Genomic DNA, 27,241 nt, shown 5'->3' with positions numbered 1-27,241 from the left:
AGGAAGGCTGAATAATTTTGCAAGAGCCCAAAGTACTGAGGAATATTGCTGAGCCAGAAGACTGGGAGAAAACAGAGCAACGCACCTAAACTCCAATGTCCTTTGGGAGGAAGGCTGAAAAATTTTGCAAGAGCCCAAAGTACTGAGGAATATTGCTGAGCCAGAAGACTGGGAGAAAACAGAGCAACGCACCTAAACTCCAATGTCCTTTGGGAGGTCCTTGCGGGCACACGGAAAAGGAATTAAGACCTATATAGTCCCTTTTAAAGTGAAGACAAGCTATTGCGAGTGCCCTAAGCTAAGGTTTTACCAAGACCCTGTAGACGGACTGGATTTTCCTAGGTGGTTTTTCTCTGGAGGCAGAATTTCAGGATTTGACGTATTCTTGCTGTACCTCATGCTGGATCGGTTGCCCATCTTTTACGCACACATATAAGTGCTCATGGGAGAAAGAACTGGCTCTTGAAATTCAGGATCTAGGGCTGAGAGTAAGGGTTGATTCAAAGACACAAATCTCATACCACCTCACACCTGTCAGAATGGCTAAAATCAAAAACACAAGAAATAACAAACGTTGGCAAGGATGTGGGAAAAAGAAAGCCTTGTGCACTTTTGGTGGGAATGCAGAGTGGTGCAGCCGATGTGGGAAACAAAGACAAAAGAAATGTAGCTTAAAATCTCCTTAGAGCTTGCAGCCCACTGAAAGATACCCGAAACCGGCAGAGTGGGACCTTCCACAAGGAATTCATGGCTGCCTTGGTGCCTTCTTGTTTAAAAGTAAACTTATCTTGGCAGCAGCTGGCCCCTGAAGGTCCTGAGAGTTTTGCTTCCAGATTCCCTGGATCTTGCCCTATCCCTAACCCCACTAATTAAAAAGTATACAATCAGGCACTCCTCACAGTCCCAGTACAGCCCTTCTGCCCACAGGTCCTGTCCCTTGAGTAGGGAAGTGGTTAAGGTCTAGGCAGGAGCCTGGCCTCGGCTCTGAAGCTATTCCTGGCAGGTGGAGATGCTGAGACTGAGCAGGAACAAGAGGTAAGGGAACAAACCAAGACAGCCCAAGAATCTCCAGGCCACAAGCTTTCCAGTCAGTTCTCAATCAAAGACTGCCACTAAAAGCCCTCAGTGGCAACCCACTCAGGACCTCTCTCACTCTAGAGAGCTTTTTCCTCTCCTTTCAGCTCTCACCTTCACTTAATAAGCTTTCACTTCACCTCACCCTTTTGTGTCTGTGAGATTCGTTCTTCGACTCTGTGAGACAAGAACCCTGTCTCATTCTTGTGCAACACAGTCACTCTGGAAAACAGTGTGAAGGCTCCTCAAAATGTTAAAAATGGAATTATCATATGATCCAGTAATTCTGCTACTGGGTATTTAACCCAAAGAACACAAAACAGTATGGAGGTTCCTCAAAAAGTTGAAAATAGGGCTACCCTATGACCCAGCAATCACACTACTGGGTATTTACTCCAAAGATACAAATGTGATCTGAAGGGGCACGTGCACCCGAATGTTTATAGCAGTGATGTCCACAATAGCCAAACTATGGAAAGAACCTAGATGTCCATCAACAGACGAATGGATAAAGAAGATGTGGTATCCACACACACACAGGAATACTATGCAGCCATCAAACCCCCCAAATCCTGCCATTTGCAATGACGTGGATGGAACTAGAGGGTGTTGTGCTAAGCGAAATAAGTCAATCAGAGAAAGACCATTATCATATGATCTTTCTGATATGAGGAATTTGAGAGGCAGGGCTGGAGGTCGTGGGGGTTAGGGAGGGAAAAATGTGCAACAAGATGGGATCAGGAGGGAGACAAACCATAAGAGATCCTTAATCTCATGAAACAAACTGAGGGTTGCTGGGGGGGGGGGTGGTTAGGGATAAGGTGGCTGGGTGATGGACATTGGGGAGGGTATGTGCTATGGTGAGTGCTGTGAAGTGTGAAAGCCTGATGATTCACAGACTTGTATCCTTGAGGCAAATAATACATTATGTGTTAATAAGAAAAAAAAGTACATGCACCCTTTATTTGCAATAGCCAAAATATGGAAGCAGCCCAGGGTGCCTGGGTGGCTCAGTGGGTTAAGCCTCTGCCTTCGGCTCAGGTCATGATCTCGGGGTCCTGGGATTGAGCCCCACATCGGGCTCTCTGCTCAGCAGGGACCCCGCTTCCACCTCTTTTTCTGCCTGTCTCTCTGCCTACTTGTGATCTGTCAAATAAATAAATAAATAAATGAAATTTTAAAAATGTGGAGTTTAAGAAACAAATGAACTCAGGAAAAAAAAAAAAGACAAATCAAGAAACAGACTCTTACATATAAAGAATTGGTAGTTACCAAAGGGCACTTGGGTAGGGGGATGGGTGAAATAAATGAAAGAGATTAAGAGTACACGGCCTTTTTTTTTTTTTTTAAAGATTTTATTTATTCATTTGACAGAGAAAGAGAGGCAGACAGAGGAAGAGGGAGAAGCTGACTCCTTGCTGAGCAGAGAGCCAGTCATGGGGCTCAATCCCAGGACCCTGAGATCATGACCTGAGCCTCCCAGGACCCCAAGAGTACACTAATTGTGATGAGCGCTGAGTGTATAGAATTGCTGAATCACTATATCATACACCTGGTAACTAATATAACACTGTGCAAATTATACTGGAATTTAGCAAGTAAATTGTCAGCCATATGCACTGTGACAGGGCAGGGCTGGAAGGAAAGAAGTGGGAGGGAACGTTGCAGATGGGGAGTAACCTTGCTTATTCTCTTGAGGAGTTTATTACGGCCACCATCAAACAGCTGCTGGGAATTTCATGAGATTTGGGGAGAGGTACTGGGGCAAAGGCAGAGGAACGAAAAACAAACTGATGTTATCATTGCCCCTGTATTGCCATTCATTTATCAGCACCACACAAATAGGCCAGTGACAACTGTTTGGTCCTTATAGCATTTTACCCAAATGTGAAACTTGCATTTACTCTCATCAGTTACATTATGTAGTAGTTATTTTTTAAGATATTATTTATTTGCCAGAGAGAGTGTGCAGGAGAGCGAGCAAGCGAGAGCACAAGCAGGGGGAGGGTAGGTAGGAGAAGCGGGCTCCCTGGTGGGCAAGGAGCCCAATATGGGACTTGATTCCACAACCCTGGGATCCGGACCTGATCCTGATCTGAGGGCAGATGCTTAAATGACTGAGCCACCATGGCATTGTTAGGTCCGTAATCAAAGGAGCGAGACTGATACAAAGCAAAAGTGAAGCAAAGCTTTATTTCGCGCCAAGCATCAGAATCAAACCAACGGCTCGGGAACCGCCTCTTACAGAGAGGGCGACCCCTCCCTGCCTTACAGACTAACTTTTATAGAGCACAGGCGCTATGGTTGAGCCGCACACTGCTTGGTAGCTAGGGAGACAATACGCGCGCCCCACTGATTGGATGACTCCACCTGGCCTGACTCATTCCTGAATTTGGGCAGCTGTCTCCACCTGACCTGACCCGTCCTTGTATTTGGGCTCTTTGTTATCAGGGACTGGTCGACTATATTTTACTGGTTTCCCGGACTTGCTTTTAAGTAAGTTCCCCTGGGGGGTGGGGCAGGGTCAATTTAAATTTTACCGCATAAACAACAAAATCACTGTTTAACCGGATAGAGCTGCTCTGGCTAAATAGGCCCTTACAGCATCACATATTATGCCCTAATTAAAAAAGCATCTGAGGGGCGCCTGGGTGGCTCGGTGGGTTGGGCCGCTGCCTTCGGCTCAGGTCATGGTCTCGGGGTCCTGGGATCGAGTCCCGCATCGGGCTCTCTGCTCAGCGGAGAACCTGCTTCCCTCTCTCTCTCTCTGCCTGCCTCTCCATCTACTTGTGGTTTCTCTCTGTCAAATAAATGGATAAAATCTTTAAAAAAAAAAAAAAAAAAAAAAAAAAAAAGCATCTGATGGGGCGCCTGGGTTGGCTCAGTGGGTTGGGCCTCTGCCTTCGGCTCAGATCATGATTTCAGAGTCAGAACCCGTATCGGGCTCTCTGCTTATCGGGGAGCCTGGTTCCCCCTCTACTTGTGATCTGTCAAATAGATAAATAAAATCTAAAAAAAAAAAAAAAAAAAAGCATCTGGTAAAAAAATTTAGTGTTGGGGCGCCTGGGGGGCGCAGTGGATTAGGCCGCTGCCTTCAGCTCAGGTCATGATCCCAGAGTTCTGGGATCGAGCCCCACATCAGGCTCTCTGCTCAGCGGGGAGCCTGCTTCCTCCTCTCTCTCTCTGCCTGCCTCTCTGCCTACATGTAATCTCTCTCAAATAAATAAATAAATAAAATCTTTAAAAAAAATTTAGTGTTATTCTGTGGTAAATGAAGCATTAACAGAAATGGATATATATATACACACATATATAATTATATTAATATTAGCTACTGTTGAGTAGTTATGATGTAGATGATTTTACATTTATCTCCTTCAATAATTCTCCAGATCTACAAAATATAAATATTATTCTCACCTTATAGGAAACTAATGTTCAGACAACTTAAGACTTGATTGAAATCACATAATTATATAGTAGAGGAAGTGGGATTATAAATAGGACTGTTTGGCTCCTGAAATCCCCAATTTACTCCATTACACACACCATAGCATCTCTTCAAGTTCAGCATTTCTAGAGTTTGATTTCTCTGAGGCTCTGCAAAGAGTAAGCAATGGCTTAACAGGGTTAACAATCAATTTCATGATTACCTGTGAGTTTAAGAAAAAAATTGGATTTGGGGCACCTGGGTGGCTCAGTGGTTTAAGTCTCGCCTTCGGCTCAGGTCATGATCTCAGGGTCCTGGGATCAAGCCCCACATTGGGCTCTCTGCTCAGCAGGGAACCTGCTTCCCCCTCTCTGCCTACCATATAATGTATTAAGTTTTTTCAGGGGTACAGGTCTGTGACTCATCAGTCTTACACAATCGAAATGTTTTAGATGGTTACAGTATAGCCTAAGGATTGGAGAGGACTTGGGTGGACACAGGGATATCAGCCAGAAGGCTTTGAGAACCATCTAGGTGAGAATGAGACAAAGGGCCTGAGGTGAAGACAGAAATGGGTAGATTTGAGAGTAAGTGTTGGGGTGGGGGATGCAAAGATCTGGGAGTGGACTGAGTGGGGAGGGTGATGGGTTCTCTGCCTCTGTTGTCCATATAATATGATGGTCAATGAAGGATTCTTATGTGGCGGGTAGACACAGCTTTAACAAACAAAACAAAAAGCCTCGAAAAGGTGGAAGGGAGGAGAAAGTTACTTTTTTAGAAGAAGGCGGCACATTCAGTGTCATGATCAAAACTCTTCCAGCTTTCGGCAGCCGAAACAGCACTCCTTAGAGATGACTCTTAACCAAAAATTCCTCGGTTTGTGACTTTCCATCCCTTAAGCCTTGCCAAGGGTCCCTAGAGCCAAGGGTTCGGGAAAGTCAAGGGCCTACATTTTTTTCTCATTTTCACCCCTCCGGGCGGTCTGGACCCGCCCCCTTTCCCGCCAACCGCAGGCCCCACCCCTCCCGGCCCCGCGCGCTCCGGCTTTTGGCGCGTTTCCGCGGCCCCGCCCCTCGGGCCCCGCCCCCCCACCCCCCGGCGTCCCTCCCGCCGGGACTCGGGGACCGCTCGGGCTGGGGTCGGGTCGCAGGCCGGCGGCGTCTCGGTCGTTGCCCGAGCCTGCCGCGGCTCCAGCCCTCTGAGGTGCCCTTGCCGGGAAGGCGGGGCGATGCCGGGGAACCGGCAGCCGAGGGTCCGCTCCGGGAACGAGCCTGGTCCCGCGCCCAGTATGGAGCCGGAGGGGCGCGGGGCCTGGGCCCACAGCCGCGGCGCGCTCGACCGGCTGGAGAAGCTGCTGCGCTGCTCGCGTTGGTAAAGACGGACCCTCCGGCGGGGGGCTGCGAGGGCGGGGGGCAGGGGTCGCCCCAGTCTCGGGGGAGGGTCGGGGATCTTTTCAACCCCCGGGATCCCTCTTCCCCTTGCCGTGGGGCAGTCGGCCGGCGAGCAGAGTCCAACCTCCCCTGGGGTCTGGTTTTAGTTATCGAACCTCCCTGGTCCCCGTTCACAGCCTTCCCGCGCGGCTCTCCTGCCTTTTCCTCACCAAACCCAACTAAGGTGGTAGTTTTCGAACTTGAGCGGGCCGGAGACGCGCCGGGGGGCGTGGCTAAGGATGCCGCTCGCAGGCCCCGCCTCCGGGGTTGGAATTGGTGCGGGCGGGGCTGAGACGTCCGCGCGTCCTGCCCGGCGCGGGGTTCCGCGGGACCCGAGCAGTCGCCGCGCCTCTGCGGGGCCCTGCTGAGTGGGCGGCCGCTGTCGCTCGTCGCTGAGCTGGCCCTTTGACCGCTTCTCCGTAGCAGCTCTTTCTGGGTACCCTTGTGGGAGGTAGATTGAAGATAGCAGTGGGATGACGCCGCCCGTCCATTTCTCGTTCAGTTTCTCCTTTCCTTGGTTTAGTCAAAAGCCTGGACGGCTCGGGGTTCCAGCTCTTACAGATGCTGTTTATTATCATTTTTTGTTACTTATTTTCCTTCATGCTGTCGCACCCTGGGAGTCTTCTCACTTCCAGGTTTTCATTATATCTGGAGGCAATCATTTTCATGACTGGCCCTCCATGCTTCTTGTCCTGTAGCTTTTCGTACTGCACACACCAAGGAGGTTTATAAAACGCAAAAAGGACTTGTCACCTTTTTCATTTCTTCCAGAAGCACTGATTGAGTGAGGGCACGCTGTGTGGACAGCTCAGTATTTCTGCATCAGTACCACTCAGGCAGGTTTTCTGCCTGCTTGTAGCTGTTCCTGACTGTATTTCTTTTTTGGACTTTCTTTTGATTTGTGTTTTTTTCCCTCTGATTTCCAACCAGTAGAAATTTGATATACATAAAGTACAAGTAACACCGCAGCTTTTTCTTTAAACATGAAATGGACTTAACTGGTGGCTCAGTAGGGTAAGGGTAGGACTCTTGATTTTGGCTGGCATCAGTAATCTCAGGGCCCTGAGATCTAGCCCTGGGTAGGGAGTCTGAAATTCTCTCTCCCTGTCCCCTCTGTCCCTTCCCCTGCTCGCTCTCTCTCTTTGTCTCAAATAATAAATCTTAACAACAACAACAAAAAGAAATGGACTTAACTATTACAGATCTTTTGCACTTACATTTTGTTTTATAAAACTTCAAAAAATCATCGCACCTCTTAGAAAAGTGGCACTTTTGCTAGAACACATGGAGACATTCTGAGTTGTGTATGTTTTTTCATAACACAGGTCATCCATTTGAGAATAAGAAATTTAAAACTGGCTTTGCTAGTTGCTATAATGAAGCAATTATAATCACATCTTCATAGTTTAACAAAAGTTAGACATTCACGTGCGGTTTCTGTATGGAAGACATGAGGGCGGCTGGCATCATAGTACTTCACCCAGGCTGGAGAGTCAGGCTGCCTGAGTTCAGGTTCCAGCTTTGACACAATGGCCCAGGTCAAATTCATTGCCTGTTTCCCCATCTGAGTGATAATAGTGCTCAACTCATCCACCTGAGTCTCCCTTAATAATAAAAGATATTCGGGGCTCCTGGGTGGCTCAGTGCATTAAAGCCTCTGCCTTTGGCTCAGGTCATGATCCCAGGGTCCTGGGATCCAGCCCTGCATCGGGCTCTCTGCTCAGCGGGGAGCCTGCTTCCCCCCACCCCCTGCCTGCCTGTCTGCCTACTTGTGATCTCTGTCTGTCAAATAAATAAATAAACTCTTAAAAAAAAAAGATTATTGTGCCCCTGCAAAGTGCTCTTTTGGCCTTGGGACTTCGTTAGTGAACAAAGACAAAAACCTCAATCCTTAGGACACTAACCTTCTGTAGGAGGGAAGAAACGAAATGAAATTATACATGTGAAGGGTTGAGTATGGTGGTTGTCATGGGATAAGTGATAAATAATAGCTGTTTTATAAAAATACAAAGAGGTATAGCCTGTTTCCTGAATGGTTTGGGCAAAACAAAGTATGTGATTTATAAGAATAATCTACAGGTTGTCCTAAAATCTAATACAGCCAATTCCACTTTTTATCCCCTTCCACATATTTTTCCAGTTTCTGTCTGAAGTGAGAAGACAAGAAGAGCCAAAGGACTGAAAGTGGACATCAGACTTTTTATAGGTGCAGACTTTGAATGCAGTTCATTCTGTTGGCTGGAGAATAATAGTGAACTCCAGTGATTTTTCTTAAAAAATTAATACATGAACCACTGATGGAATCACTACACTCACCAGTTTCTTTGCATTTTTTAACCCAGGGCTCTGCAAATTTCTTCTGTAAAGAGTCTTTTTACGGTAACTGTTTTAGGCTTTGCTGGCCACAGTCTCTGTTTCTATTCATTTTGTTTTTTTACAGCCCTTAAAAATAGAGGCATGGGGGTGCCTGGGTGGCTCAGTTGGTTAAGCCATTGCCTCCGGCTCAGGTCATGATCCTGGAGTTCAAGGAGCGAGTCCCACATCGGGCTCCCAGCTCTTCGGGGAGTCTGCTTCTCCCTCTGACCTTCTCCCCTCTCATGCTCTCTCTCTCTTTCTCAAATAAATAAAATCTTTAAAACAACAACAATAACAACAACAAACCAGGGGCACGTGGGTGGGGTGGCTCAGTCTGTTGAGGGGTCTGCCTTTGGCTCAGGTCATGATCCCAGCATCCTGGGATGGAGCCCTGCATAGGGCTCCCTGCTCAGCGGGGAGCCTGCTTCTTCCTCTCCCTCTGCCTCTCCCCGCTGCTCTTGATCTCTAGCACACACGTGCTCTCTCTCAAATCAAATCTTTAAACAAAAACAAACCCAAAAAGCATTCTTAGCTCAAGTCTGTACAAAGACAGTCTTCTGACTAGATTTGGTGCATAGGCTATGGTTTTCCAAACTGTTAAAATGAGTAGAATGTCTGAAGTTTAAAGATCCTTCTCAGTGTATATATTATATCATGAGACTTAATATTTATTCTACTTTTTATTAATTATTGAGACTTAATATTTAGAAATGATTTTATGTTCTTCTCCATGAGTCTTTCTGTTTTGGCACTGTTCATAGTGAATAAAGGGTAGCCAGTTTCTCCTTACGCATGGGAAAAAAACAAAAAGACCCCAAACCCATTGTTTCCACCGCTGCCTTTTCCTAGGATCCGCCTGATATCATTGCTTGAAAGGACAGTCTGCTTCTTGCTTTTGCTATCCACCATTCATAGTAGTGTCATATTATTTGAAATTGTGTGTCAGTATGCCCTTTTACAGAGTTTCAAAGTTCTACCCAGTGGGCTGGTGATTACCCCGATTACCCTCACATTCAGCTTGCAGCTGTCATCTATATTGTGTTCCCAGGTGTCACCTGTCTCGTGGAGCATATTGGATCTATTTTGCAGGAAGCATTACTTGTGAGTGAGGGTGGATTGGCTACATTACAGGGCATCCTTTCTTGACCTTTAACATAAGTGTGGCTCCAAGGTGAAGCGGATGGAATTTTTCAAGAGGCCAGATGTGACATTTGTGTTAGGTCCAAGCCTCACAACCAGATAGAAGCTATTTAAAGATTTGGAAAAATGAGACAGGAAGAACATATCATTTGAGAAGCTGACAGAAAGCATAGTTAGTAATAATGTGTTCCTAAAGGAAGTAGGAAAAAATAATAGGAGCTGTAGTGTTAAAAGCCCAAGTGTCATATGACACTGTTTTGTGAATTAAAATAATTAGGTACCTCTTGCCATTTGGGGCGGTGGCGGGGGGGGTGGGGGAGCTTTGGTCTCTACTACAATGTAATTTGGAGTTCTAGCACGTTTTAAATCAACTTTTAGTAAAAAGTAAAATAGTGATCTTGTGACTTTTTTTTTTTTTGGGTAGGTGATTTTATTTTTCTAAATCTTTTGTCATTTTAAAGGCAGTCAGGATTGTTTTTGTTTATTGCATAGCTTAGTTTTTAAGAGCATTGATTTTGAACACTGGCTTCAAATAGTGGCTCAGTGATTTTGGATAAATTATTTTATCTTTGTATGCTTTTTCTCATTTGCAAAATGAATTAGTAATAGTTTCTATCTTATAAGGTTGTTATGGGAATTAAATGAGTTAATATTTATAAGATACTTAGAGCAGTGCCTATTATGTTCTAAGTGCTGTATGAATGTTTGTAAAATACAGGATAGATTTCCTGACCCCAGCGTTAAGCTTTTGCCTTCATTAGTTTTGAATGTTCGGAAGCATTTTAATAGGCCAATGATCCTTAAATGGGATGATTACTCCTTTGGCTTGCTCTGATGCTGATTCTTCATTAGGACCTCAAGCGATCACTGAGGCACTACATTAGTGATGCTGTGGCGAGACATTTTCCACCCTTAAGGAGCAAATGCTTAACTATAAAGGATAAAATGCATGCAGAGTTCGGGCAAAATTATCATGAGGGCCAAAGAGATGCAGGGAAGAGTACTTGGATGGTGCCAGTAGAGGAAAGCTGAATGCAGTCTTGGAAAGATTTTCATAGAAAAGAAAGGTGGAATGTGCTAATCACAGTATGCTAAAAGGTAATGTAGAATAAAGGAAAGGGAGTCAGGTGGGCAAAGTTAAGAAAGGGTCAGATTAGACCCTGTTTAGTGGCCTAACAACACACTATTCAGTTGATTTGCATAGTTCCTATGGAGAAGCAATTCGTGTAAATTTCCTGTAATTCCAGTGTCCTCATCTATAAAATGAGGAAGCTGGACTAAGTGCTTTTTAAGACTCCCTTCAGTTTGCAGATTCTATAATTATTAGTTTCCACTAGATGTAAATCGTCATTTAAAACTTTCTTTTGAAGTTTAACATATATCCAGAAAAGGGCAGAAATCATTGGTGTTCAGTTTGTATCATATATCCTTCCTAATTGTGGGATTTACTTACTCATGTGGTATTTTGATTCTTTGATACCTGTTGCCTTCAGTTATACTACACATTTCATAAAGACAGGTACACATTTCGTAAAGACAGGTTCACATTTCTGAACACATAGTTTCTTAGTGTTTGTTAAATTAATGAGTGTATCAAAGAATCTAGGTTAAGTTAGGATCATATTTGAGGAGCCTTTGCAGGTGGAAATACTAGAAAGACCTGGTTAATTTCACTTGCTCACCAAGAATCCTCCATAGGTTCCTGGGGTTAATTACCCAGAAAAAACAATGACTAAGGTCTTAGGGCAAAAGTAGAAGGCAAAGGTCTTTGCCCCTGGGAGTTAGGGCTAGAACAGACCCATCACAGGCCTACACATGCCTGGTATTATATAGGGCTTGGGACTGCCAAGAGAACCTTCCTATAGAGACATTGAGCACCTGTTCCTATAGTATAGGGGATCATCTTACAAGTGGAGTTATTGTTATATGGGTCTGGGACTTAGAGGAAAGATTTCAGGCTGGGAGCACACTTGACAGTCATCTGCATGTAGATGGTAATTTAAGTCCTATTTCTAGAAGTGAGCAGGGAAGCGAATATAAAGATGAACGACTGTGTCCGAGCCTTGAAACGCAACATTTGAACATTAGGTGGAAGAAGTGAAGCTTTAAAGACAGTTACTTAGGTACTGATTGCTTTGGAAGAAGGGGAAGAGAGGACAGAGTCAACCAGTACTATTTGAGTCAGATGCACAGGATATTCTCTGTGGCTTATCTGTCTCATAACAGTAGGTCCTATTATAGTTAATTGTTAGTAGAAGTCTGTTGCCCATTTGGCTTTTGCTATATTGGCTCATTGGTTTATTCAGCATTTATCAACACTAAACAATCAGACATGATTTAAAAAATTTTTTTCCCATGTGATTTAATCTGGCATACAAAATACACAGAAATAAGATGCTCTGTGTCATTATTCATATGCCTTACTTGATAACAATTTTGTTTATTCTAAAGATAGATAAAAGAAATTGTTTAATTGGCTTAGAGAGCCTTTTAACCAAATGTGTTGGTGCACACTTGGCAAAATAACTTGGCATTTTTCTAAAATGTAAGAGCACTGTGGTAGCTAGCTATTTTGCCTGTCATTAAATAGCAGTTTATCTCATAGAAGCTTAGGGAGCCATTCTGTTAAGAAATAGGTCTGCCTCAGTATTGTAATCTCAACTGAATTTACTTTGCTTTTTTTCTTTGCAAAGAAATTTTTATTTCAGTAGGATATATTTTTTTAAAAATTGTTTTTTCTTACTACTTAGTTCTTCCCTAAGTTATAATCCTCTGGCCACGCCGATCTCTCCAAATCGACTACATGTAAAGTAGCAGAAATATGACTACAGATGGGAAAAAGTAGAGTAGCTGAATTTTCAAGGTACAAAAATCCTGTTACCATGCAAATGTCTTTTCTTATTCTTTTGGATTTTTTTTCTTTCTAATATATATGTATATCAAACAAAGAATAGGGTAAGGATAAAATAGAATTGTTAATATAAATTCATTTTTGCATGTAGTTTTCCATTTGCTTCATTCACTAAGGATTTATTGAAATTCTGCTGTTCATATAGCACCATGCTAGGGAGGTAATAGTGTGGTTGGGGAGCGCAGAAAAAATAAAAGTCCAGATTTCTCGTTTGTAGGGCTACAGTCTGTTTGGAGACTAGCAGAGAAAAGTAGGGGATCAAGCAGATAAAAGAGAAAATATTTCTCTTTCAGCATTGATTTCCAGAGCTCCAACGAGATGCCATCTCTCTGGAACTTTATAGAGTATTTCATACTTTTCTGAAGTCATATACTAACTTTGCTTATAAAATCACCTTGTTCAGTTATAAGCCCCTTAATATACAGATTGTGTTGCAGGCAACATTGTGTCCTTACACATCTGGCACAAGGTACAGATTTTGCATAGGTGATGGTGTAGAAATTGAAATCCAAGAATTTCTGTGCCTAAACTTTATTTAGTGTTGTTTTTATTACATCATCCTGCATAGTATTTGGATGTGTTGGGCTTGAATAGTTTTGGGGGTAGAAGGGAGGAAGGGTATTCTAGGCTGGGAAGAGTAGTCTCAGCGATCCTGAGCTTGGTTTTGGACATTGGGTATTACTTGAGGAATGTTACAGAGAGCAGAGTTGAGAGCAGAGTTTTTGTGGAGGAGCAGTATAAGAAAAGGTTGCCTGCTTTGAAGTTACTGGGTTGTGAAGAACTTCTTAATATTAAGTTTTTAAAAATTGAAACTAATACATGCGTTAAAATATCAATGTATGTGGTGGTCATTAAATAAGTGAATGGCAGGTGAGCCCCAGTCCTTTTCTTTCTTTTTTTTTTTTTTTTAATTTAAAAAAAATATATTTTATTTATTTATTTGACAGACAGAGACACAGCAAGAGAGGGGACACAAGCAGGGGGAGTGGGAGAGGGAGAAGCAGGCTTCCTGCTGAGCAGGGAGCCTGATGTGGGGCTCGATCCCTGGAATCATGACCTGAGCCTAAGGCAGATGCCTAATGACCTGAGCCTAAGGCAGATGCCTAAGGCAGGCGCCCCCCGAATCCTTTTCTTTAAGGACCCACTATGATCAATTTTTTGTGATCTTTTAATAAGAGGTCGTCTGTATTTATATAAGCAGCATATGCCTCAGCTGGGAAGATGTCAGGTATCAGGAGGTGTATCATGACACATGTAACATTTTCTTGTTGATTAAAATTTAGATTGTTTCTGGTCTTTTGCTATAATCTGTGCTAGAGTGAATATCCTTTTCCATCAGCCTTTACATTTTAAAAATTTTTATTAAAATTATCCATGAACAAGGTCAACAAAGTCAATAAAGCAAAGGCAATAAAAACATTCTTTTGCTTCATCTATACTTTAGAAATAGCTTCTTTCATCTCTTAGTTCTTCCAAGATTTACGTCTGCATTTCCAAATGACATGTTTCTATTGCTACTTCTTGAATTTTTCCATTTTAGACATTTATTTATCCACTTTCTAACTTCTTCCTCTAAAAGATGGTTTTCTTATTATCTATTAACTTTCTAGTATGGAAGATGACTCGGTTAGAATTTGTAGTACAAAATAATTTTCAGTCGTTATTTTGAAGGCCAGGCATCCCTTGTTGTTACCCTTGAGATGTATTATGCTCTTCTGAATCCTTAAAAAAATTAAAAAAATATATATACACATATATACACACATATTTATGTGTATACATTTATGACATTTTAGTTTTATTATTTCTTAATCTCTGGACTCTCTTGTTATCCTAAGTAGATAGCTTTGATGTTTTGAAGTTTCAGTTTTGTAAGCATCTGAGTATCTCTAAAGGATAAATTCCTGGCAGGGGAAAAGTTGAATTGAAAGTAGGTGCATTTAAAATTTTGATAGAAACTGTCTGGTTGTAATAGAAGTATCTTCTCAGCTAGGCAAGCTCTAGGCATTGTCAGAAAGCCTGGCTTTGACGTAGATCATTGCCACCCTCTGTATCTGTGTTTCTGAGCTGTACGTTAACGTTCTTTTGACTTGACATGGTCCCCGCCCAGGCTTGGTTATAACACCCTGTCCGTGCTCCTTCCCCTGTGCTCGCGGGCACATACTTCTCCATCACTCCTCCACTGTTGTTCTTTATCTATTAACAGCAACAAAATATATTCTCGCTCACTAATTAGAATAATCAGTACAATTGATCAGTTATTCATAGAAACTAGATTTAATTGCTAATCAAACTAGCATCTCATTGCTAGGGAAAGGAAGGGTCAGAACCATAGATAAAACGTTCAGAGTCATCTTTGAAAGGACATTTAAGTTTAGAAACAGAATCAAGGCACTGAGTGTAGAGTACTATGATAGAAAGCCAAAAGTCTGTGGACTGTGTTATGGGGAAAAGGCTACAATGGAGAGATGGGAAAGAAGCAGTTAACAAAATGCTAAAATAGGCAGAAAATGTGTTATAAGAAAATTACGACTCAACTGAAGGAAAGGTTTCAGGAAGAACGTTGAGGTCAGTTTCCTTCACAGAAGGGGGAGGGAGAATGAGGCCTGAAAGTGCTTTTGGAGAGCAGGTTCAGCATTGTCGGGAGTTAAAGCTGGGGAGGTAAGGAGACGGAGTGAACACTATGGAGCCCTCTGTTAGGACCTTCCATCTTTCGGCAAGAGCAGGGGCAGGAGGAGGTAGAGTTAGAGGCAGGAGCGAAACAAAGTGCTGTTTTTTCGGGTGGAGGAGAGAATGCCTACTTGTGCATGTTTAGGCAGCTGGAAGAAAAAAGGTGGCTATAATGAGGAGAAGAGACCACTTTAGGAGACAGAAGATAAGGGATCTAGGGAGAGATGGAGCAGCGCATTTTAAGAAGGAAGAGTGACTGCAGGAAATGTTTTCCTCTGAGCCTGAAGGGAGGGTTAGGATTATGGATGAAGAGGTAGGAATGGGTTCAGGTGGTAAAACACTCACACTGTTCGTCTCCAGTCATGTTAATGGAATTTCAGAGCATGGAGATGGTTTCAAATAGCATTTATTCATTTGTTTACTCACTGAAAATAAAATGTACTACTTTGGTAGAGAGACAAAGGTGAAGAAGCTACCAACTAAATTCATAGAGATCCAATCATCTCTCTCTCTCTCTCTTTTTTTCCTTAAGAGAGAGGAAGCAGGGAGAGGGGCAGAGGGAGAGAGTGGGGGAGAGAATCCCAAGTTGACTCTGCATTAGACCCAAGGCTGATCTCTGTCTCATGACCTTGAGATGGTGACTTGAGCTGAGATCAAGTCCAATGCTTAACTGCCTGAACCACCAAGGCACTCCTGCCTCTCTGTCTTTGTACAGTTATCTTGCCTCTCTGTCTGTTTATTATTCATAGCCTGAGATTAGGAGAGGAATGAGCAGGGCCTATCTGGCACTATAGATTGGCATCTGTGAGTGTCTAAGAGGTCAGTGGAAATATGGTGGTGGTGAAGGTGTGGCCTAGGGAATCCAAGGAGCTAGTGACCTGAATGGTGGTCTCTCAAGGTGGAGAGCGACCTGAAGGTGGAGGTTTGGTCGGAGTGATGGAATGAAGAGATACAGGGAATTATTATGATGGGGGAGGTGAAACACCACCACTTCCAAGATCATAGAGCAGAGCTTGTAATGAAGTAGAATTCAACACACTTGATTAGGAGATAAGAGACGAGGTTTGGTAGATGAGATCATGAACAAAAATTGCAAGAGGAGCATGATCGTTGGAGCAGAGATCATCTTAATTTGCCAGAATCACAAAAGTGGCTGGCACGTCACAAGTCATATTTTTAGCGCTGTGATCTGTGTAGTGTGATAGAAAAATCAGATATTGTGAGTTTTAAAAAAGTAATGGGTTTTATAATGTCAGTGAACACCATTTTTGGTATCTTGAGGATAACATTGTAGATGTGTACTCTGCTTTTAGCATTCTTTCTGAAAGCTCAATTTCACTTTAATGTTCGGATCTATTAAAATGTGCAGCGCGATACTTTTGATCTTTGAAGAAATGTGGAAAACTGTTTTTATTGATATGTGGTAATGTGTACAGAGGTAATGGGATAATAATGGTGTAAATATCTTAAGGTCCTAAGGTTAGTGTAATAAACCAAGCACAAAAAATATACATCCTTTGAGAGCCTTATTTTTCCTGTTTGCTCTCACTGCATTATGCCCCCTGAAAATAATGACTTGATGTGTTTATTTATTTTATTTTTTTTGATGTGTTTATTAATAAGTACTGTTACTTACAGAAGCTTATCAAAGGTAACAGGTATTTTGATGGACAATAATTGTATTTCTGTCTTTCTTCCCCTAATGCCATGAATTTCATTCAGTCTGCACAATGTCAACCTGAAGATTCCTATTTGTAGTTGCTTAAAGTACGAAACAGTCAACCAACTGTAAACTGAAAGAATGTCTGTATTTTTGACAAGGCATTGATGAAATGTAAATGGCCACTTAACAATAGCTAGAAGCCAATGTATTTGTATGGGAAACCGTGAATTCTTAGGGTCAGAGTGACCAGATATCCTGATTTTCCTGGGTCAGCCCTGATTTATATCTGGGTCCCAGTGTCCTATTCACTTATCATGCCCTTTCACTTGCAGAAATGTTCTCATATGGATAATATATGGTCATTCTATTTTTAAGCCTTACTTTGAAATGTATGGTCTGTACTTTGAATCATTAAGTGAAGCTATATCTTGGTAGTTGAAAGAAGCAGCCTGTGGTTGGTTTTGCCTGTAGGAGGTATAGAGATCCTGGCACAAAGTTGCTTCTTTGATTTCCCAGTATGTACATTATAAAAAATGTTACACTCTGTACCGAGTTTGGTAGTAGCTATTTGAGTCCAGCAGATGTGTGATGATACAGTATTTAATCGGGTACCAACAGCCTTTCAAATAAATACATCCTTCTGCTTTGAGGAAGAGAAATATGCTAGTGTTAGGCCTTGAATTTATGAAATGTTGGCTGTAAAATGTTTATCTAACAATGACCTAAGTCACTGGATTTATGAAATGTTGGGTGTAAAATGTTTATCTAACAATGACCTAAGTCTTGATTGTTTTCCTTTCTTCAAACAGCACTCATATTCTGAGGGAGCCTGTGTGTTTAGGGGGGTGTGAGCACATCTTCTGTAGGTAAGTAATTTTGATTTGATACTTAGTATAACTACAGTTTTTACTAGGTCATCATCATGTAATCATATTAATAACATTGCGTTATGTGTATGTAGCTCTCGTAAACTGCAGATCTCTCACTGTACATTCGCTCATTTTGATTCTTATAACTGTCTATTTACAAATAAGAGCATCAGAACTCAAAGGGGATGGCTTGTCCAAAGTTGCCAAGCTTACTAAGTACTTGGCAAAGCTTGGGGAGGAAAACCTGTTGTGTGTTTGAAGTATGTCTCTTTTTTCCTTCCAGTTACTTTTGAGTCTAGACTTTCCAACTTATGAAAATCTAATTCTTGTAGTTACTGGGTTGGTTTTCTAGGGCTGCTGTAACAAAGTATCAAAGACTGGGTGCTTTAGAATGACAGAAGTTTATTGTCTCACAGTTTGGGAGGCTCGAAGTCTGAGAGCAAGGTGACAGGCAGGGCTGTGGGGAAGACTCTGTTCTGTGATTATCTTCTACCTCCTGGTGGAGAATCTTTGTCTTCTGTCAGTCTTTGGCATTCCTTGGCTTGTAGAGCTATCACTCTGATTTTCACCTTCATGTTGACACGGCATTCTCTCTTGTGTGCATGTTTGTCCTTGTGTCCAAACTTGCCCTTTCTGTAAGAATGCTAGTTATGTTGGATTAAGCCTCACCTTGATGATCTCATGTTAATTTGATCATCTTAGAAAGTTCCTATTTCCAAAGAAGATCACATTCTTGGGTACTGGACATTAAGACTTCAACATCTTTTTGGGGGACACAATTTAAGCCGTAACAATTACTATGAAGTTAGATCCATGTTTTAGTAGGAAAGCTCTGGTTTATAGATTAGAATACTAGATTTTCATTTCATTCTATTTCTTATTTGGAGAAATAAATTCAAGGACCAAATGTCTTAGTTTAATTGTGAGACAGGGTTAATATAGCCTCCTTTGAGTAGTTTTTTCATGATTTCAGTTACGACTGTGTAACTTTCTGGCATGAGCAACTGTGATGTGAAGTTTAAGCAAAATGAAAATAATTTACTGTGTGACTGCCGCGGGCTGGGGATGTGTGGGAAGCAATTATGCTTGGGATCGCAATTTTCTTTCTGGAAACGTGGATCTGATATATGGGACATATCCAGCTGGAGGGTGGGATAGGTGATAGTACCTTTACCTACCTGATAACTCCATTTGGAGGGTGACAAAGGATTTCAGACTTGACATGTGCAGAGCACGTCTGTTGGACACTCACCCCTTCCACGGTGCCTGTCTCGGTGATCTTTGTGCCCATAAAGGGCACCACTGATTGCAGAGTTACTCCAGGCAAAAACCACAAGTAATACCCAATTGCTCTTTCCTTCCTTACCACCTTATTAAGTTCTGTCACTTCCATCTCAAAATGTGTCTTGAATCTTGAATTTTTCCTCACTTTTCTCCATATTTACTACTGTTAACACTTTGGTCCAAGCCACTATCCTATTATCTCTCCTCAGATTGTTGTCATAAGTTCATAACTGGTCCCCTTCCCCATTTTCTGCATTCTTATCAGTGGTCTTTTAAAAATATAAATCACATCCATATCATTACCCTCCTTAAAATCCTCCAGTGGCTTCTATTACAGTTAGAATAAAATCCACACTCTTTGCTCTAAAGTTTGGAAGAACCTGTACAGGACCCAATTCCTACCTGCCTCTCTAACTATACTTCCCGCCAGCTCACCCTGTTCCAGCCATCTTCTCTTTTTAGTTCATTAAACATACTGAGTTTACAACTTCCCCAGGACTTTTGCACTTGCTATTTCTTCCATCTAAAATGTACTGCCAAATTTTTGTGAGGCTGACTTTTCATCAGTTACATTTTAGCTCGTATGTCACCTTCTCCAAAAGGCTCCCATGAGTTCTTTTAATCATTTAATCCCCTTATTAAATGATGCCCCATTCCTGTCCTCACTTGCTAGTAAGCAGATTGATTTTGTTCTAGCTGATGGACGCACTGTATATAATATATCAGTGACAAATCTGCTGGAGCATATCAAACTCCATGAAATTGTAGGTAGTGGGTGTATGTGTGTGTGTGTTTGTTGAGTGGGAGAGAGATCTGTGCCTTTATGGGGTTCTAAAAGGGTCTGTGACTTAAAATGTTCAGTGAAAGGTTAAGATAGGCATGAGAACATCTTAAAGAGAAGGTCGTCATCTCTATATGACCTGAACACAGGAAAGAATAGATTCAGTGCAGTTTTGGTTCATTTTGATTATGAGATGCCAAGAATTAGGGAAACTGTAGTCTTTGCAGATTTGAAGCTATGTAAAACTGTTAAGCAATGCTATAAATATCATGCAATTTTAAAAGATGGTTTGATATATACCAATCTAGTTGAAGCATAGAGGTGGGGGGGGGCGGGTTGAAGGGGCACTGATCTTCAGGCATTGACAATGTTGTGGTAGTTTCAAGGTACTTTTCTGCCAATCCCTGATAAAAATAGTCCATGTATTCTTTTTAAGATAGAAATTGTTTAAAACTTAAGGCAGACATAGGCAAACTTTTGGGCTTTGGATCGTTTTACACCCTTAAAAATTGAGGACCCCAAAGCAGTTTTGTTTGTATATTTGCTGTGTGAAACCGAGACATTTAAAAAAATACTATTCAGGGACGCCTGGGTGGCTCAGAGGATTAAGCCTCTGCCTTCGGCTCAGGTCATGATCTCAGGGTCTTGGGATCGAGCCCCGCATCGGGGTTCTCTGCTCAGCAGGGAGCCTGCTTCCTCCTCTCTCTCTGCCTGCCTCTCTGCCTACTTGTGATCTCTGTCTGTCAAATAAAGAAATAAAATCTTTAAAAACAAAACAAAACAAAAACTATTCAGTTAAAAGTAGCAATAATAAACTACGTAGTAACATAAGTAATACTTTTTTAAGGAAAAATAACCATAAACCAAAGAAAAACTAGTGAGAAGAGTGACACTTCTATTTATGCAAATCTCTTTATTGTTTTGCTGTATAAAAGACAGTAGATTCTCATACCTGGTTATGTAATCAGCCTGTTGTGATATATTCTTTTGATTGCAGCATGTGAGGAAAATCTTGTATTATACATGTGTGTAACTAGAAAAAGGAAGGGTGTTTAGTTTTTTCAGGTAATTGTGGATGTTCTTTGATACTACACCATTATTTGGCAAGTGCTTCTTCCTTTAGATTTGTTACTTTGTGGAATCTAAGAGGATAATGATGAGTTTTTGGTATCTATTACATTAAATTTCACTTGTTTATCCTGTGTTTTGAATGGGTCTTTTACCCAGCAGGATTTTCTTTTCTTTTTCTTTTTTTTTTTTTTTTGAAGATTTTATTTATTTATTTGACAGAGAGAGAGAGAGAGAGATCACAAGTAGACAGAGAGGCAGAGAGGCAGACAGAGAGAGAGAGGAGGAAGTAGGCTCCCCCCTGAGCAGAGAGCCCGATGTGGGGCTTGATTCCAGGACCCCGGGATCATGACCCAAGCCGAAGGCAGAGGCTTAACCCACTGAGCCACCCAGGCACCCCTACCCAGCAGGATTTTCTGATGTCATGCTTTAGTCATCTGGAAAATATTGACTTACTGAGTTATACAGATCTACTAAGAAATTACATCTGTCCCCAGAATTCTAGATTTATGTTTACTAAATAATTTGAGAACAGTTAAAAGATGAATATTATAGAATGTATAAAATAGACTGATCTGGGTACCAAAGTGGTAGTACATAATAAGTGTCTTACCTAACTGAATCTCATTTTCTTCATCTGTAAATAAGGTAATGATTCTGAACGAGTGGATTGTAACTGTTAAATTGAGGAATCAGTTTCCCTTTTTATATGTGGCGTTTTAAGTTTTTAGTTTTTAAAGTTTTAACTTTTTAAAGTTTGTATGTGGGGTTTTAAGTTTTTTAAAGTTTTTTCTTTGCTTGTAACTACAAGCAAAAAAACTCTAAGAAGTTCCTTTATTTGCTACAGAAGATTGACATTTCATGATTTCAGGGTTGTAAGATTGAGCCCCCTGAGTGTGGAGTCTGCTTAAGATTCTCTTTCCCTCTCTGTCTGCCCACAGCAACCCCTTGCACACACTCTCCAAAAAAAAAGGGAGGAAAGAAATTTGACATTTATTCATTTATTGAGTGCAATCTCTCCTAGCTCTACTGTGGTTTACAGATTTGTTCTATAACATTTATTGATGTTACTTTGCATCAGAATTATGCCAGAATCTGGGATGCGGAGTAGAAATGCCACAAGCTCTTTCTGGAAGGAGCTGATATTAGAAGAATCCTCTGTGCCTACAAATGAGTAGGTCCTGTGGAAAGGAATGTGGTGTTTGGGGGAGATGTGGCTTTCATCACTGTTAGGTTCCCAGTCTTGCTGGAGTTCCTCTGGTGAGGCTAAGGAGTGGATTTTTAGGTTTTTTATTTCTGAATCCGGAGATAAGCTTTGGTGGGGGGATTTTGAACCCCATTCCCAATTCTTTTTTTTTTTTTTTTTTTTAAATAAGAGTTTATGTATATCTTCAGATATGCAAAGGATTTGAGATTTAACTACTAGGCAGAAAACCTGTGGTAATTTAATTGAGTCTACAGGCTATAAATTGTCTGAAAGAACCAGGTATCTTTTCTCAGAAACCACATTAAAGCCTTTAGACACTTGTCGGTAACAAAACAAAAAATACCTTTCCTGGTGTCTTTGCAGTATTGTTCCATGAAGCACAGTGTTAAAATTTAAGATACGAAAGGTTGAGATGCATGGCTGCTATGCATTTGGTAGTAAATGTGTTTATTTATGTCCCTTTCTGTACTCTTACCCTTTAGAAGCTATAGATTTATAGATTTATTTGCATGAAAAATTATGCAGACTAACGTCTGGCTAATTAAAGCCTCTTAATATTAATTTTCCTAAGGAAATTTAGATTTAGATTGTGTATTAGACTCTTTCAGAAACATTATTTAAAAAAAAAATTATGTTTGCCCATTGCTTGTTAAAACAACTTTTGCTTCATTTACCTCTGTTCAGAGTCTGTTTATGTGTATATTTTGGAATTGAGATTCTGTTGAATGCATTGAGATATATAGATATACATGTTACATATATATATATATTTTTTCTTTTAACCTTTTTTAAAGTAATTGTGTAAGTGACTGCATTGGAACCGGGTGTCCAGTGTGTTACACCCCAGCCTGGATACAAGATGTGAAGATAAATAGACAATTGGACAGCATGATCCAGCTTTGTAGTAAGCTTCGGAATTTGCTACATGACGATAAGCTTTCAGGTGAGAACCATCACTGACTCTCTTCCTTAAATAGCTGATGAATTCATATTGATCATATAAAAATGTAAACATCTATCAAGAATTCTGATGACATGTTTCAAATTTTAAGATTTACAGTTTACAGTTACTTTGAGAAGTGACAGATAACTTAGAGAGAACTTAGAGAAACTGAGGTCCGGAGAGGTTAAATGATCTTGCCTAATGTCACGTGTGTAGTTAGTACCAGGAGCAGGAGACACAGAGCCCACTTCTTCTGAGTGTTAGTCCAGACGCTTTCACCACCTGCATTGCCTGTTTTTATAGTTATACAACTGTAAGAATTACAGTTATAGTAATTTCTGGGTAACATATATGGAAAAGAAATTTGTCTTTAAATTCACTTAAATACACTTTTACATGATAGAATACAACTTTCTGTGTGCATCCCTTTTCCAGACTGAATTAATTAGATGAGCACATTTTGAAAGAGCAAAAATCTAATATTGATTTTCTTTTCTATTTAAATGGGGGTTAAAGTTTTTCACATTGTTCTTAGACTCTGTGTATTTACTATGTATCTTCCCATTGTGCTTTCTGCCGAGAACTAATTAGCTGGGGAAAGAAAGTAAAGCATTTTGAGTCTTCATAATTAGATGTTAGAATTACCCTTTTATTGACCAGAGCATGTCATTTTGCTTATGTCTATAGGATAACCTTTTCTTGACTGGCAGGATGCTGTGAATGATTGATATTGTTTATATAAAATGGCTGAATTTCTGTTTTTAAATGTTTTGATCTTAGATGTCTGACACGATGTGTTATTGTCAGCTACTAAAGGTGATGTTGATTAGACAAAATAAACAAGACAAATACTTTGAGTCTTATTGACCAGATCTGACCAGATTGACCATATTTTTAAGAAGAATTTAAATTACATAGTCTACCTATGAAAAGTTTTTTTCATCTGATCATTGTATTAGACTCTGTTCTTTCAGGATAAAATGTGCTATGGTAATAAAGTTTTACTTACTTCTCAGGTGTAAGTATACACACACAGTTCAAAAAATACTTACCTTTTTGAAAATATAATACGTGTTATAAATCCTTTTAAGAACACAAAGAGGAATAGTTGCATTATTCATCTGTATTTTCCTTCTTACTCAGAGGTAGGGGTGGTAGTGTTTATTTTCTAATTAAAAAAGTTCAGTATATGATCTCCCCCCCCATACAAATACCATTGACTAAAGAGAGTTCCTGCATCTTTGGCATGTTGGGGGTGGAGAGGTAGGATTGAACTTTTTTCTTCTTTATTAAGATTTTTAAATTTTTAAGTCACTTGCACACCTAGGGTGGGGCTCAAACTTACAACTCCAGGATCAAGAATAAGAGTCACTTGTTCCACTAGCTGAGCTAGCCAGGTGCCCTGAAACTTTTGATTTAAGTGTACAGCATGAAGAATGTTCATATCTGTGGGAGAATGGCTTGCATCAGATTCTTAAAGACGTGTGGTGTATTAGAAATGTTGGCCATGCATTGACATTGGGGTGCTACCCTGAGAATTCTTTTGGGATGTTTTGATTTGATTTTTCTCCAGTTGCTGTGTGCTAATATATTAGCTTGCTTGGGGCTGCAGTAACAAACTGGGTGGCTTAAAAAATACAAGTTTATTGTCTCACGGTTGTGGAGTCTAGGGATTTTACACTGAGGTGTTGGTACAGTTGGTGCTTTTAAGGTCTGTGAGGGAAGGGCCTCTCTGCTTGGTTTGTCTTTGTGTCCCCGTGGTGTTCTGCTTGTATTTGTTTGTGCCAAATTTCCTCTTTTTATAAGGATATCAGTCATATTGAATTATTAAGTCCTACCCACTCTACTCATTTTTACTAATTACATCAGTAATGACTCTGTTTCCAAAAATAAGGTCACGTTGTCAGTTGCTAGGAGTAGGTCTTGGATATATGAATTTGTGAGGAATATAGTTTAAGGTGTGACAAGTAATGTGACATTTTTTTTAAGTGACATTTTTAATGCTGATCAAAAGGAGATAGGGTAACTCTTGATGGGTAGTGAATTATGGCATAATGGGGTACCAATACGGTACTTTGGAGTGCAGAGAAGAACACGCTAGGGAACTTTTCCAGAAATTTTATTGTGGTTAGTGATGTTTAAATTTTTAGTATGGTTTTCATATCTTGCGGACTCGGACTATGAAATGCATCCACATTGCATCATTACTAAAGATATTTAGGAGAATCATTGGGTTTAGAACAAGATTTTGTGTGGTGCCTGAGGCCTTGTAGAATGCTGTCTTTCTCATCTAAAAATAGTTGTGGTGGGACGCCTGAGTGGCTCAGTCAGTTAGTGGCTGCCTTCCGCGCGGGTCATGACCCCATGGTCCTGGGATCCCATTCTTCCTCTGCCTCTGCCTGCCGCCTCCCTGCTTGTGCTTGCTCTCTCTGAAAAATAAATAAATAAAATCTTAAAAAAAAAAAAAAAAAACAACCCAAAATAGACGTGGAGTTTGGGTAGGGAATTCAGTGATTAATTTTTTGAAAGCCATTTTGCGTTCATTTTCTCATTATAGTGAGTAGCAACTACTTTTGTCCTTACAGACTTTAGCAGTTCTGGCTTCAACATTATTATTATTATTTTTAAGATTTTATTTATTTATTAGAGAGAGAGACAGCAAGAGAGGGTCCCCAAGCAGAGGAAGTAGGAGAGGGAGAAGCAGGCTCCCCACTGAGCAGGGAGCCCGATGTGGGACTGTATCCCAGGACCTGGGATCATGACCTGACCCCAAGGCAGACACTTAATGACTGAGCCATCCAGGGACCCCCAACATTACTTATTTTAAGATGAATTGACATTTCAGTTTGGATAACATATAATCAGAATTTTAGGAGCAGGAAGGTCATCTTGAATCCCTTTTTCTGTGGGTGAGGACATTGAGGACTTAGGTTATGCAGGGAGGTCACACTGGAAGTTTCTTGTTTATCATTTAGCTCAAAGCTTTCATGAGGAGTCTAGGTGTTCATTATATTTGTGGAATTGGGACAGATTGGCAGTGCTAAGGCTTAATTCCTATCCCGAAGACTAAACTTAATTAAAGCAGTTTTAAAACAAACTCTTGGGGTTTGGTTTCAACCATTGGTTCTCTAATGGTGACATCCTCCTTTGTTCCTTTTACAGAAGATGAGAATTCTCATTCTAGAGAATAAGCATATTGAAATAAAAATCTCTGTCCAGATCTGCAAATTACATGGTGCAGAGCCTTGTCTGCTTACCAGTTACCTTGTTATCAGCTTTTCCTCTGAGGGCCTCAAAGCAAACCAGCCTCAAAGGGCATTTGAGTTGGAGAGTGTTGCACTGTCTTTATGGCACGTTCAGTATTTGCTGTAGTAATTCATGTTAATTTATGTAGCAAGTACTTGTAAAAAACTAAAGCGGTATAAGGTGTCCTACTAGGTGAATAGGTACAACCAGTTGGGGACAAACAATGGTTTCTCCTCTTTATAATGAGGAAATTGGAAATGGCTCTCATAAAATAAAGGTATTAAATTAAAGTCTGGCTTAAAAATAATATGATTCTGTTAAATGGGTGTTGAGGATGATGAATTAAGCGGGATGGTTGGATATCTCCTACATCTCTTTTTTGTTTAAACCCTGTAGTTCACAATTTACCTTTCAAATGAACCTTGTTCCTTGCATTTACTATAAAATATATAATTACCATAATTAAGGTGGGTAATTAGGAAGAACTTGTCAAATCATGGACATGGTATATGGTATACTGGAGATAAAGAAGCCTGGTTTATAGTAATACTTTTTAAAATCAGCTTCTAAATACTCGAACAGATTTTCCTTGGTTCAGTGTACTTTAAAGAGAGAAGATTGTCGGTCACAAATTTTTCTGACAACCATTTATGGATAATTTTACCTTATTCTTTGTAACATAATCTGTTTTCTACTAATAGAGTTAAATTTAAAAGTTTATATTTTAAATTGCATCCCATCATATTAAATCAGACCTTGCAGGTGCTGGTCAGGCTCTGTGAAGAATGTGTCGGTGGTGATGCAGTTAAAAAAAAAAGGAAAAAGCACTTTGATTATGCTTTCATTGCATCACAGTTTCCTTTTCTGTTTCCTGGTTTCCGGAGAGATGCTTGTTTTATTGGAGCGAATTACATAGTGTTTCATATATGCTATGACTTTTTTATAATAGATGAAGATGAACATTTGAATAGTACTGTTGCTGTTGTTTTTTTTTAAATGGAACTGAATACTTCTTAACTTACAAAATAATCATTCTTCAGTGAAGGCGTTAATGTTGCACAGATGGTAGCAAAGTACTTCCCTTTGATTTTTAATAAGGGACTAGTTTGTCAAAGAGATTTCTCAACTTCTGTTGTGAAACCTATAATAGAGAATAATTTGAAAGGCACA

The 27,241-nt window shown here is 40.6% G+C and overlaps 1 protein-coding gene across 2 annotated transcripts in view; it reads left to right on the top strand.

The window, feature by feature from the left end:
* Positions 1-5,604: 5,604 nt before the first annotated feature.
* BARD1 (BRCA1 associated RING domain 1) overlaps positions 5,605-27,241 on the top strand; it is an 83,035-nt gene continuing 61,398 nt past the window's right edge. The window contains exons 1-3 of one of the 2 annotated variants that reach the window (XM_059393419.1): positions 5,605-5,875; positions 17,483-17,539; positions 22,677-22,825. In XM_059393419.1, coding sequence (XP_059249402.1) covers positions 5,733-5,875; positions 17,483-17,539; positions 22,677-22,825 — 349 coding nt within the window. In that variant the 5' untranslated portion in view covers positions 5,605-5,732. Of the gene's footprint in view, positions 5,876-17,482; positions 17,540-22,676; positions 22,826-27,241 lie in introns of those variants that run through there. The other variant, XM_059393420.1, reaches the window with a different exon arrangement.

Source organism: Mustela nigripes, chromosome 3 (genome assembly GCF_022355385.1).
Source record: "Mustela nigripes isolate SB6536 chromosome 3, MUSNIG.SB6536, whole genome shotgun sequence".
NCBI classification, from domain to species: Eukaryota; Metazoa; Chordata; class Mammalia; order Carnivora; family Mustelidae; genus Mustela; species Mustela nigripes.
The sequence above is the reverse complement of the archived record's forward strand: the minus strand, read 5'-3'. Positions and strand labels throughout refer to the sequence as shown.